This window comes from Aspergillus steynii, assembly GCF_002849105.1.
Source record: "Aspergillus steynii IBT 23096 chromosome Unknown P170scaffold_1, whole genome shotgun sequence".
In the NCBI taxonomy this organism is placed as follows: Eukaryota; Fungi; Ascomycota; class Eurotiomycetes; order Eurotiales; family Aspergillaceae; genus Aspergillus; species Aspergillus steynii.
The window spans coordinates 2,472,233-2,484,366 of NW_020194398.1; the positions used below are offsets into that span (position 1 = coordinate 2,472,233).

Below are 12,134 nucleotides of genomic sequence, written 5' to 3' on the forward strand. Positions count from 1 at the left end.
TCCATCTCAATCCTTCCTCGACCGTCTCTCTTGACTCCGAGTCTCGTGCAGTCCGGTTCCGAGTTCTTGATCTCTTCTTCCTTCTTCCCAAAGACAACAGACAACCAACCTCACAATGTCTAACCTCCCCATCGAGCCCGAGTTCGAGCAGGCCTACAAGGGTATGTCTCATCATCCCGTCGTTTCATCGCAACCCCATCCGAAGCGCGAAGGATTCTAACTCGCCACCCCCGCAGAGCTTGCCTCCACCTTGGAGAACTCCACTCTTTTCCAGAAGAACCCCGAATACCGCAAGGCCCTCCAGGTCGTCTCCGTCCCCGAGCGTGTCATCCAGTTCCGTGTCGTCTGGGAGAACGACAAGGGTGAGGTCGAGGTCAACCGCGGTTTCCGTGTCCAGTTCAACTCCGCCCTGGGCCCCTACAAGGGTGGTCTCCGCTTCCATCCCTCCGTCAACCTTTCCATCCTGAAGTTCTTGGGTTTCGAGCAGATCTTCAAGAATGCTCTGACTGGCCGTATGTCCCCCCCCCCCCCCCTTTCGCGATGTGACCCCGAAGGAATTGCTGACTGACGAGTGCAGTGAACATGGGTGGTGGCAAGGGTGGTTCCGACTTCGACCCTAAGGGCAAGACCGACAGCGAGATCCGCCGCTTCTGCGTTTCCTTCATGACCGAGCTTTGCAAGCACATCGGTGCCGATACCGATGTTCCCGCCGGTGATATCGGTGTCACGGGCCGTGAGGTCGGCTTCCTGTTCGGCCAGTACCGCAAGATCCGCAACCAGTGGGAGGGTGTCCTCACCGGTAAGGGCGGCAGCTGGGGTGGTAGCTTGATCCGTCCCGAGGCTACCGGATACGGTGTTGTCTACGTATGTTCCCAATGATTCTCCTGGAAACCCCCCCCCCCACGGCAGCAAAAAGCTAACAATCGCCACAGTACGTTGATCACATGATCAAGCACGCTTCCAACGGCAAGGAGTCCTTCGCCGGCAAGCGCGTTGCCATTTCCGGATCCGGAAACGTGGCTCAGTACGCCGCTCTGAAGGTTATCGAGCTGGGTGGATCCGTGGTTTCTCTGTCTGACAGCCAGGGTTCGCTGGTCGCCCAGGACGGCGCTAGCTTCACCCCCGAGGAGATCGACATCATCGCCCAACTGAAGGTCGAGCGCAAGCAGATCGCCTCCATCACCGGCACCGAGGCCTTCGCCTCCAAGTTCCGCTACATCCCCGGCGCTCGCCCCTGGATCCACGTCGGCAAGGTCGACGTTGCCCTCCCCAGTGCCACCCAGAACGAGGTCTCCGGCGAGGAGGCTCAGGCCCTGATCGCCGCCGGCGCCAAGTTCATCGCCGAGGGCTCCAACATGGGCTGCACCCAGGCTGCCATCGACATCTTCGAGGCCCACCGTGAGGCCAACCCCGGCGCTGCCGCCATGTGGTACGCTCCCGGTAAGGCCGCCAACGCCGGTGGTGTCGCTGTCTCCGGTCTCGAGATGGCCCAGAACTCGGCCCGTCTCAGCTGGACCGCCCAGGAGGTCGACGCTCGCCTGAAGGACATCATGGAGTCGTGCTTCAAGAACGGTCTCGACACCGCTCGCGAGTACGCCACTCCCGCCGAGGGTGTGCTGCCTTCCCTGGTTACCGGTAGCAACATTGCCGGTTTCACCAAGGTCGCTGCCGCCATGAAGGACCACGGTGACTGGTGGTAAACTGTTTCATACAGTCCACCAAACCCCCATCATTCCGTAATAAAAAAAAACCGATGGATGATGTCCCAAAACGATCTGTGATCATGATGACGAATCTCGTTTGATGTTTCTTGTTTCGGTTTCTCAAGCGCGTGTTATGGATAGAGGCGCCGGTTGTCTTTGCTTTTCATTGTTCATGTAGATAGGACGTGTTTTATGCCAGTGCATATATTATGAATATACCTACCTTATATCTTTACCTTGTGTTCTACTTGATCTGTTTCTTGTACTAAATAAACCCGAAAGTGTAAAAGGACCAAACAAAAATGAAAAATAGTATTATTATCATTACTTACGGTAAAATAAAAACTGCCAAACTTTACATCGCAGTATATGCTAGGTATGTACAAACACTCAATTCCAACCTGGTCTGTTTGATCCAGGCTGTTCGATCCTTCGCTCTTTTCTTTTCGTTCCTTTTTTTGGAATCGGGAACCGGAACCATCCGGTCCATGCATTCATGATGAATATCAAGATATAGATAGAACCATCTATACTGCGATTGAGTCCAAAGACCGATCAACTCCTCGCTGATGCAAAAAGCCAAAAAAGATGAAAGGTTTTTGTTGTTTTGTCTGTTTCAAGTTAAATCCGTCGCCACATCGGGTATAAATAGTAGCCGTAAGATCGTAAGATTTGGGTATCATGGAAAGGGAAATCGAGATGCGAGATAGATGGAGTTATAAACGAAAGGAAAGGGGACATCCACGACGGCGTTAGGATTCAGGCCACGGGGCTAAATCATGCATGAGGCCCCCCTGGACCGAGGAGCGCTTGGTGGTCGGAGGGTTGTTCGACTGCGACGGCGACTGGTCGGGGAGGTGCACGGTGGACAGCGGATCGGAGAGCACGCTGCGTCGGCGCGAGAAGACGCCTCCGACCGACGGATTCTCTTTCTCTCGCTGCACGACGCTGGGCTTGGCGCGACTGCGGCGTCGATGACGGCGCAGATACTCGTTCGGAACGGGGTCGACCTGTTTCTTGGCCGCGGGCACCAGGTTCAGGTACAGCGGGAAGATGGCCCCGGCGCAGAACATGGCCACTAGGACGCTGTAGGAGAAAGACACGCCGCCGGCCACTTCGGCGGCATACTGGGCAAAGGGGAAGCAGGCCCCGCCGCTGATGGCCATCGTCAGCAGCGAGGCGGCCGTCTTGGTGTGTTGCGCTGTGCCGCGCAGGGCGATCGCGAAGATAATGCTGAACGCGCCGCTTTCAAACAGATACACCATGAGTGCCATCGCGACGGCCGCAGGCCCGGTGGTCTTCATGCAGAGCACGGCGAAGACGATCATCCCCACATAAGACAGGAGGAGAATCCAGCGTGGTTTTAAGAACCACTGCAAAAAGGCAGCGAGGAATCGCCCGACGGCAAAGACCGAGTGACCAATGGTCAAATACTGGAAGCTGTCCAGGTGGGATCTGCGAAAGTTGCGTCAGTCACCGGAATGGGTCAACATATCATGGAAAGTCAAGTCTTACCCAGGATGGGCCGAGTCGACAAAGGTCGCAAAGCTTTTGGACAACACCTCCTGCCCAGCCACGTAGAAAAATTGCGAAAAGATCCCCAGCGCCAGGGTCACCCAGATCACGGGCACGCCCAGCACTTTGGTCATGTTGTCTGCGCGACGCCGGTTGGCCAGTTCCTCCAGGTCCTCGTCCGAGGCCTCCGGAATGGGGAGGTAATAGAAGGCCACAGCCAGCAGTACGTCGAATAGCGCAATGCCCAGGTACGTCCATTGAACATCCACCAGGGCGGAGACGTCGGTCACGGATCGGAACAGGACTTTCTTGGCCAGCAACGGCGAGAGGACACTGCCGACCGCCTGGACGCCCTGGGAGATATTCAATCGGATTTCGGAGTTTTCAAGCGGACCGCAGAGCGCAATGAACGGGTTGCCCGCGGTCTCCAGCACTGCCAGTCCAAATCCCACGATGAAGTTCGAGATGGTAAACGCGGAGTACGAAGTCAGCACGGCCGACGGCCAGAAGATCAGAGTTCCACACGCGTAGATACACAAGCCCGTGATGAAAGTGGCCTTGAATCCCCATCGCTTCAGCACGATCCGACCAACCAACGGCGGTCCCACCAAGTATCCTCCAAAGTAGACGGCGTGGAGGCCCAGAGAGCGCCAGGCATCTAGTCGCACAATCTGCTGGAATTGAGTATTGAGGATGTCCAGCAGCCCGTAGGCAAAGCCCCACAGGAAGAAGAGAACGGTGGTCAGGGCCACGGGAGCGATTGATTCCTTGTTGCTCAGTTTGAGCATGCTTGTCGGTTTCCGCATGTTAACAAAGTCGAAGAACGTAATCGTCGGGGGATAGGAGGCGCTGGTGATGGTTGCGGTGTTCGTCTCTGCGGCTTCGGCATCCGCAGGCGCAGGGTCGCGCGCCGTCAAGAACTGGAGCATGTCTATGGGGCCTTCTATTTCTCGCCGACTACCACTGCTACGACTGCCCGACTGCGAGTTTTGTTTACTCTGATGCTCGGTCTGAGGCATAGTATTCAAGCCGCTAGGGATTGCGTTTGGAGACGGGGGCTCAGCCATCTCAGGCAGCTCGGGCATAGCAGGATCTACCGATGGCTGTGAACTGCCATCGGAGTCGCGAATCAATTTGGGGACGATGCGAGCCACTAGTGGCTTCAGACTGGGCACGCAGGCGCATATGACGGAGACGTTGACTTCGACAACGGACCACATGAAAGACAAAGAGGCAAACCCTAGACCGGTCAGCTCAGGGGATCAATTGATTCGAGCGTGGAAGAGAAGGATAATACAATTGAAGTCATCACCTGGGGAATCTTGAAGGTGAAGCTCCTTCAAAGCCACCTGGCGCGAAGTTGCGGCATTCTGCAGATAGGCAATGCGAATGACATCCACAACGGCGACAAAGAAGCCGAAACTGAAGGTAATGACCAGGATGATCTTCTGTTTGCGCGGGAGGCGCATCTGCGTCAGGATGGGATTCGGCAGGAAGAGAATAGCCAGGTCGGTAATGATGTTGACGGGGGAGGACGAGAGGTACAAGGTGAGGATGTCGCTGCAGGTCGCATCGGGAGGCTTGGGGTAGGCGAAGGCAGCGCCGACGGGGCGACACTGGAAGACATTGACCAAGGTCAGGGCCAGACCGGCGGCGTTTACGACGGCGAGAGTCACGTAGTTGGCCCAGCGGAACACTTTCTCCCCTTGCGTGAGGGTCAGGTAGAAGACGAGAATGGAGGTTTTGACAGCCATCAGGGCCGGATTCTAGCGACGATAAGCGCGGGGGACTTTGGGCCAGGCGGATAGCACCGGACAACAGGATCGAGGGCACTCACGTAGAGCACGGTAAAGACATAATTGGCGCGATTGAGACTTGGACGAGCGGCGGCGTCAATGTCGGGGTCATGGAGACCCAGGCCTTTGCTGGTCGCATAGAAGAGGGAGAAGGAGAAACCAAAGTCAAGGATCTAATCGCAGAATTAATTCCTCCATCCAGCCGATCCCCAGGTATATTAATTTTTTTTTTCCCACGTACCCAGGCCAACAAGATCAAATAATCATGAGCACCGACTTTGCGCACGATGCAGAGACGCGACACGAAGCGCAGCGCGACGAAGACGGAGGCGATGACGAAGAAGACAATGGAAACGACCAAAACCTGGGGGCGATAGTCGTCCATGCTGAGCGATCGGAGTTGGCGGAGGCATTAACAGGGCGGCGCGAGATGATTCCACGTTGGCGGATCCATGGCGGGGGATTGGTTTACGATGGCAGCAACGATGCAGAACGGAGGGAGGGAAGTGAATTCCAGATAAGAAGAAGAAACCAGGACAATCCAGGAACGAAGAAGAGAAAAAGAGAGCGAGAGAGAGAAAGAGAGAGAAGAGAGGTTGGGGCGAGAAAAGAAGGGAAAGCGGAGAAGGACGAAGGAAAGGGAAAGGATTGTGTGGCAGTGGGTCAAGGGACTTCTTTGCCTGCGCTGGCTTTGGGTCGGTTCCTGGCCGATGATGTTATCCTTACTCCATCGGCTCTACGCGAGTATGTTATTTATTCGTCCTCATCTTGCGAGCATGAAATATTGATCATTCCCAGGCACGCTGCAGCCGAACTATCGATCGCCCTGCAGCGGCGCTTGCGGTCGAGAACTTGGCCTGGTCTGGCGTTCTCCTGCTGCTCTCGAATCCTCCGATCTGAGACAACCCTCGAGAACACAATCCCATTGTCTGGATGCCAGCCATCCCGGGGGTGGAGAGTGAAATCCGTCCCTTCGTGACGAAGCCATCCTCTCCGACCGGCCAGCAACCAACGCCATCCCCAAACCCCGATGACACGACCATTTCCCCCTCGCATCCTCTGTCAAGCCACTCGAGAAGATCGACGACGCCCCCGTGATCAATCAGGGATGCAAAGGAAATGGGTCCGGTCCCCACGGCGTTGGACCCTTCGGTCCCTCGCAGACCTGCAGCGCGCTAACTCTGCGATCTTCAGCTTCACTGAACTTTGATTGCGGAGACAATCCACGATGCAACCCACCGTCCGTCACATGGGTGACTGCTCGCCCGAGGGTATTAGTTCTCCCTATCGAAACGTAACGGTTTCCTCTGCTACCCTAGGTTGGAATCGGATGCCGACGGATCTTGACGGAGAAGAGAGGGGAAAAGTCGACAATGGAATTGAGGTCGCTTTCGATGCATCGAGCGGACTATAAAGCCGGCAAAATGGCGGGTTGGAGAGATCATTTGGGATGCGACAAAGGATTGAGTTTCGTGGCTTTGAACTGATTGCTCTGGAAATGAAACCTGCCTTTTTGCTGGCGACTCTGGCGTCGATTGGCGTGCAGGCCACCTCCGAGTCCGACTGGGCCTCATCCATCTGGGACGAGGTCAAGGAAGCCGTCACCTGTGCCGGCTGCGAAGGCCTGCTGGGCACTCTCAAACTGGTGGCAGATCTGGGCCAGGAGGCGTTGATCCGTGTGGTCACGGACGTATGCGTTATCAGTGGCGTATGTCTGCTCCCTTCTCCATCTGTCAATTCGATCTCCGGGGGATGCGATCACACCTGACCTGACCTGATCTGATCTGGTCTGATCATCCTGGATGGCGCCGTAAACTGACTGTCCCTCAGGTCGAGGATGCCGATGTCTGTGAAGGTCTCGTCGCCGCGCAAGGTCCGGCCGTGTACTACGTGCTCAAACAGCTGCATGTCGGCTCGCACACCTCCAAGACCTTCTGCGCACACGTCGTCGGCCTCTGCGACTATCCCCCTGTGCAACCGGACCATCTCGAGCTGCCCGCGGCGCCCTCGACGGCCACTCGGCCTCCTCCCAGCGGCCAGTCGCCCATCCGCGTCGCCCACATCAGCGACACCCACGTCGACCATGCCTACCAGCCTGGCGCCAACGCCTTCTGCTCCAAGCCGCTGTGCTGTCGGTCCTGGTCCGATGGCGATGCTCCCGGTCACAACGACGCGCCCTGCGGCCCCCTCGGCGATCCGCACGGCGACTCCCCCGTGCAGCTGGAGGCCAGCATGATGGCCGCCGTGGCGGCGCTGGACCCGGCCTTCACGCTCTACACGGGCGACGTGCCAGCCCACGACATCTGGATGGTCAATCAATCCTCCGTGCTGCGCGACTTCAACTCCACCTACGCCCAACTGGGTGCGCTGGGACTCGTCTATGCCGCGCTGGGCAATCACGACGCCGCCCCGGTGAACCTCTTCCCCTCCGACACCATCCCGGCCTCGCACCGACCCCAATGGGCCTACGACGCCTTGTCTGACGACTGGACGGCCCTCATGGGCGCCAACTACTCCACGCCGCCAACCGACGGCCCCGAGGGCTCCTACTCCATCCTCCACGACGACAGCCCCGGCGGCCACCCGCTGCGCATCATCTCCTACAACAGCGTCCTCTACTACAAGTACAACTTCTACGCCTACACGGACCCCATGCCCGCCGACCCAGACGGCCTCCTGGCCTGGCTGATCGACGAGCTGACCGCCGCCGAGTCCGCCGGCCAGCGCGTCTGGCTCGTGGCGCACATCCCCGCAGGCGGACCCGACACGCTGCACGCCTACTCGACGGCGTTCGATCGCATCGTGAACCGCTACGCCGCCACCATCGCCGCCCTGTTCTACGGCCACACCCACACCGACCTGTTTCAGCTCTCCTACCGCGACTACTCCGCCGACGGGCGCACCGCGCAATCCGCCTCGGCCGTCGCGTACATCGCGCCCTCGCTGACGCCGACGTCCGGCCCGCCGGCCTTCCGCATCTACGACATCGACCCCGTGACCTTCGCCGTGCTCGATTACACCGTGTACATCGCCACTCTGCCCGCGGCCACCGCTGGAACCGCCGGGGCGCCGCAAATCCGCTGGTCCAAGTACTACTCGGCCAAGGAAGCGTATGGCGGCATGGTCTCGCCACCGGTCACCGCGGCGGCGGACGAGCTGACGCCGGCGTTCTGGCACAACGTCACGGTGGCCATGGAGCGCGACGACGCCGTATTCCGGGGCTTTTGGGAGCGGACGACGCGCGGGTACAACGTGAGCGAGTGTACGGGGGCGTGTGCGCGCAAGGAGATCTGTGCGCTGCGCGGCGGCGACGCGCGGTTCAATTGCCGGTCTGGGGGCTGGGGGGTGGACTTGGCGAAAAGAGAGCGCGTGGAGGGCGCGGGTGGACATGAAAAGGGGATGAAGAGACCGGTCTGCGATGATGACGGGTTGGGCAGAGTGCTGGGAGAGATGTTGAGACGGCCCGGGGTGGAGAAGTTGATTCGCCAGAGGGCTGGACTGGACTGACCTTGTCATGCAGGGTCAGGACCTGTATATCTATATGTATATCCCTATCTCTGTCTACTGTGTATAGGTATATATATAAAGGACCGGACATGAAACATGGCAGGTACGAGGCAGATGGAGCAAAAGTAGATGATATTGTCAATATGCAACGTCTACAAGAATCTCAACGGTTCAGACAGAATACAATGTAACCAAGATCGATCTACGAATCTCAAAACTTTTCATTGTTCATCATGAATCAGTCTCCCGGGATAGAATTCCCGATTCTATCGACTTGCGCGACCTCAGCGTATATCCATCGTAGCGTCGTTTCGGAAGGCGTCCCGCGTGCTCCTTATCTTGTTCCTCGAAAAGCGAGTGAAAAAAAAAAAAAAAAAAAAGGTTTAAATACCCGAAAAAAGAACATAGAGCTTTATCCACATGAAGAGAAAGAATCAAAATCGGATGCTCCATCGGAGTTCGTCAACGTGTGAAGAATAAGTCATAAAAGAGTGACAAGAAAGTGAAGAAGGTAAAAGTTGGAATGGAAAGAAGTAGAAAAAGAACAAGATGAGGGTATAAGAAGGTCAAGAAGAAGAAAACACGCTTTCAGCGATCAACGCTTAATTCAATTGCCACTTAACGTTGGTAAGGCGACCCGCGGCTTCGGAAGCCAATTCGAGGAACATGTGACGGGACAGGTCAATGGAGCCGGCGTTGCAGCCCATGCACTTGTCGACAACCTTTCCAGTCGTAGTCTTGCCGTTGTACTCGATGGTGACGGTACGGCCACAGTCGCTATCCTTCATGATCGCGTGGGACAACGCAACCACGTTCTCAGTAGAGCCGTCGTTGGTAAGACCGCAGCTGCTCGGGCTGCCGGCGGAGGTAGCAGTGTCGTAGAAGGTCACGTCACCGGAGCTCCAGGATCCACCGCTGCTGCTTCCACTGCTGCTGCTGCTGCTGCTGCCGCCGCCGCCAGTGGTGGGAGCGGGCTGAGCAGCGGCAGTGGTGGTAGGCTGAGCAACGGCGGTGGTAGTGGGCTGCTGGGGTTCAGGCTGGGGCTCCGGGGTGTAAGTAGGCTGAGCCACGGAAGTCACGGCAGGCTGAGTGGGCTCGGGTTCCTCGACCTGGGTGGTGGTGGGCTGAGCTTCCTTGGTGGTGGGCTCGGGCTCCGGGGTCGGCTCGGGTTCCTGAGTCTGGATAGTCGGAGCAGCCTGAGTGACGGAGACGACGGTGGTCGGAGCAGGCTGAGTGGGAGCGGGAATGTTGGCATAGATGGTGGTGGTGAGGTCCACGGTGGTCCAGACAACGGTGGTGGCAGTCTCGTAGACGACGTGAACGTTGTTGTTGGAGTCACGCTTGTTCAAAGGAGCGGCCGAGCCAAAGGCAGCCAGAAGAGAGCCGGCCAGGGCCAGGGATTTGGCAAGAGGAGCCATTGTTGTTGTTGTTGTTGTTGTTGTTGTTGTTGTTGTTGTTGTTGTTGTTGTTGTTGTTGTTGTTGTTGTTGTTGAATTGGGATGGGATGGGTTGGTTGAAGGAGATATCAGCAAGGAATGTGCGGGCTGAATCGACCAAGGAATGCGATCAATCCGACAGACTGCACAGCAGTATCAATCAAAGATGGACACGAAGGAAGGAACGACAGGAAGCCTGTCTGGGATACCGAAGTATAGAGAAGGAGGTGTCGGAACACTTGAAAGAGAGTGAGTGTGGTGATCGAGAGAAGAGACAGAGCCGACGGAGCGAAAGAACGGCGGGTATTTATGAGGGACGTCCAGGGCAGTCCAGGGCAGTCCTGCCCAGAGGAAAAGCTCAGGAACTCCAATGAACACGCGGTGGAGACAGTGAAAGTCGGGAAAAGCCCCGGACCCACCGACCCTCGTTCTTCGTCCATGGATTCCGGTCAGGCACGCCTTCTGCTTGTACCTCTGGCGAGGAAACATCCAATCCGGTTCCCTCCGTCCTCCCGGCGCCGCCTCCTTTTCCCTCTCCTCAATTTCAGGAACCCGACGTCTTCTTTCACTCTTTCATTCTTTTATTTCCCGCGTTCATCCTGTCAAACAGCTTCCTTTTCCCCTTCCTTTTTCTTCTTTTTTCTCCTTCGTTTTTGCCCTTGCGCCGATCGTCCGATTGGCAGCCTCCACCCAACGCCGGTGTTACAGCGTGTCGTGTCCATTCCCTTTCCAGGGCATTTGGGCCTCGTTAACCTTCCACTAACCTTCTTAGCCCAGGCTTGGTCCTTGGTTAAAGCGTTTGCCTGCGCTGGTCGGGTCCAGGGGGATCATCGTTATTGATTTCGGATGTCTACGCCACGCTATCTAGTTCGACGTTTAGCCTCTTGTCTAAGGTCTAGTCCCGTCCGCTTAAACCGTTTCCAGTCGACTCGACTCGCGTCAGCTCCAGTCCGAGCTGAAAGAAAAGAAGAAAGACCCAAAAAAATTCCAACACAGAAAGCAACGCACGAAAGAAAGAAAAATCAAACAAGCCCAAGCGGGATCCACCCCGGGCACCGAGACACGCACAAAAAAAGAGAGAATGCGAAGAGACTAAGACTGACTGGCGCTAGACTCAGACTAACAGACCGGCCTAAGACACTCACAGCCAGAAGGCTTAGACGAGACACCGTTCCTGTCCGATTCGACGCATCCATACGATGACCGCAATTCCCGCCTTGTGCGACCCTACCGACACACCAACCCTGCAAATAGGCGTCCATGAAACAACCCCCTCTTCCCGACTGTAGCGTCCCCGTTCGTATAGCGCCGAGCTTCTGGCACAATGAATTCAGGTCCAGACCGATCCTGGGTGGTGGGCGCTAGATGGTCTGGAGCAAAATCTCTTCCCTGCTAGCCTGTCGATGGGTCTCGATCGTAAAACCCTCGGGTTGGGCTGGGTCGCTCAAAGGCGTGCACAACGCCACTCTGGAGCTGCGCATTGCTGAGCGTGAGACGTCGGCGGACCAGACCTGCATCCGGGACCTGACTCACTCAGGCACTCCGTCAATCATCGTCCGGCGTTGAAGAGGGGTGCCTGGCCACCTGCGCCGGCTGGACCTGTCCAAGGCGGGGGACTCTTGAAGCCCGAGAGATTTAATTCTCGCATTCCGATCTGTCTCGAGATTTTCCTTCCGATCATTATTAATGTGTTGCCGCGATGACCTCATTTGTGTGGTCCGAGCCCGACCGGATTTCCACGGACCTTTTTTTTTTTATTTTGATTTTTATTTTTTATTTTTCTCATGTTCCTGCCATGGAGGATGTCGAGTCTGACTTGACGTGCTGAGCGCTGACTTCCTGCACTCCACCCGGGACAACGCATCTCGGAAAACAACAACTGCCATTCGACACGTCAATCTATCTAACGTATAGATCAAGACCGCCACGAAACCCATCAGACTTGGAGGATGTCATCCCCAGCCTGGTTCGGACGAGGCCCTGTTTTTTTTTAGGTACACAAATCTCGGATAAATAAACAGTAAGTTCCGTAAGTTGACATGAGAAAGAAAAAAGAAATGAACAAGGAAATGAAATGAACAACAACAAAAAAAAGAACCCTGATATCCATCAAACTCATAATATAATTACATGCAAAAATAACAGAAAGAAATCCCGGACGCCACCCATCATCCATG

The 12,134-nt window shown here is 56.3% G+C and overlaps 6 protein-coding genes across 6 annotated transcripts; 3 read left to right on the plus strand and 3 right to left on the minus strand.

Moving 5' to 3' along the window:
• The first annotated feature begins 22 nt into the window (after positions 1-22).
• Positions 23-1,853, plus strand: P170DRAFT_432016 (glutamate dehydrogenase). Its single transcript, XM_024848169.1, has 4 exons — positions 23-161; positions 237-512; positions 578-864; positions 933-1,853. The coding sequence occupies exons 1-4, from the start codon at positions 116-118 to the stop codon at positions 1,698-1,700; spliced, it is 1,377 nt and encodes a 458-aa protein (XP_024709682.1). The 5' UTR covers positions 23-115; the 3' UTR covers positions 1,701-1,853.
• Positions 1,854-2,034: 181 nt separating this feature from the next.
• Positions 2,035-5,399, minus strand: P170DRAFT_460534 (putative MFS monosaccharide transporter; the record flags this gene model as incomplete). The annotated part of the gene is made up of 5 exons (XM_024851946.1): positions 2,035-3,158; positions 3,219-4,458; positions 4,516-4,984; positions 5,056-5,187; positions 5,256-5,399. 5 exons carry the CDS (start codon positions 5,397-5,399, stop codon positions 2,456-2,458), a joined length of 2,688 nt encoding a protein of 895 aa, XP_024709683.1. The 3' UTR covers positions 2,035-2,455.
• A 1,368-nt stretch (positions 5,400-6,767) lies between these two features.
• Positions 6,768-8,637, plus strand: P170DRAFT_432020 (PPN1 endopolyphosphatase family protein). Its single transcript, XM_024848170.1, has one exon. It carries the CDS (start codon positions 7,250-7,252, stop codon positions 8,519-8,521), a length of 1,272 nt encoding a protein of 423 aa, XP_024709684.1. The 5' UTR covers positions 6,768-7,249; the 3' UTR covers positions 8,522-8,637.
• A 486-nt stretch (positions 8,638-9,123) lies between these two features.
• On the minus strand, positions 9,124-9,939 carry P170DRAFT_469853 (uncharacterized protein; the record flags this gene model as incomplete). The annotated part of the gene is made up of 1 exon (XM_024852681.1): positions 9,124-9,939. The coding sequence occupies one exon, from the start codon at positions 9,937-9,939 to the stop codon at positions 9,124-9,126; it is 816 nt and encodes a 271-aa protein (XP_024709685.1).
• Positions 9,940-10,103: 164 nt separating this feature from the next.
• On the plus strand, positions 10,104-11,060 carry P170DRAFT_16183 (uncharacterized protein). The gene has a single exon (XM_024842575.1). The coding sequence runs from the start codon at positions 10,267-10,269 to the stop codon at positions 10,795-10,797; it is 531 nt and encodes a 176-aa protein (XP_024709686.1). The 5' UTR covers positions 10,104-10,266; the 3' UTR covers positions 10,798-11,060.
• P170DRAFT_505150 (uncharacterized protein) lies at positions 10,963-11,627 on the minus strand. Its single transcript, XM_024854264.1, has 2 exons — positions 11,491-11,627; positions 10,963-11,430 (listed from the first exon to the last, which is right to left on the minus strand). Exon 2 carries the CDS (start codon positions 11,217-11,219, stop codon positions 10,980-10,982), a length of 240 nt encoding a protein of 79 aa, XP_024709687.1. The 5' UTR covers positions 11,220-11,430; positions 11,491-11,627; the 3' UTR covers positions 10,963-10,979.
• Positions 11,628-12,134: the final 507 nt, after the last annotated feature.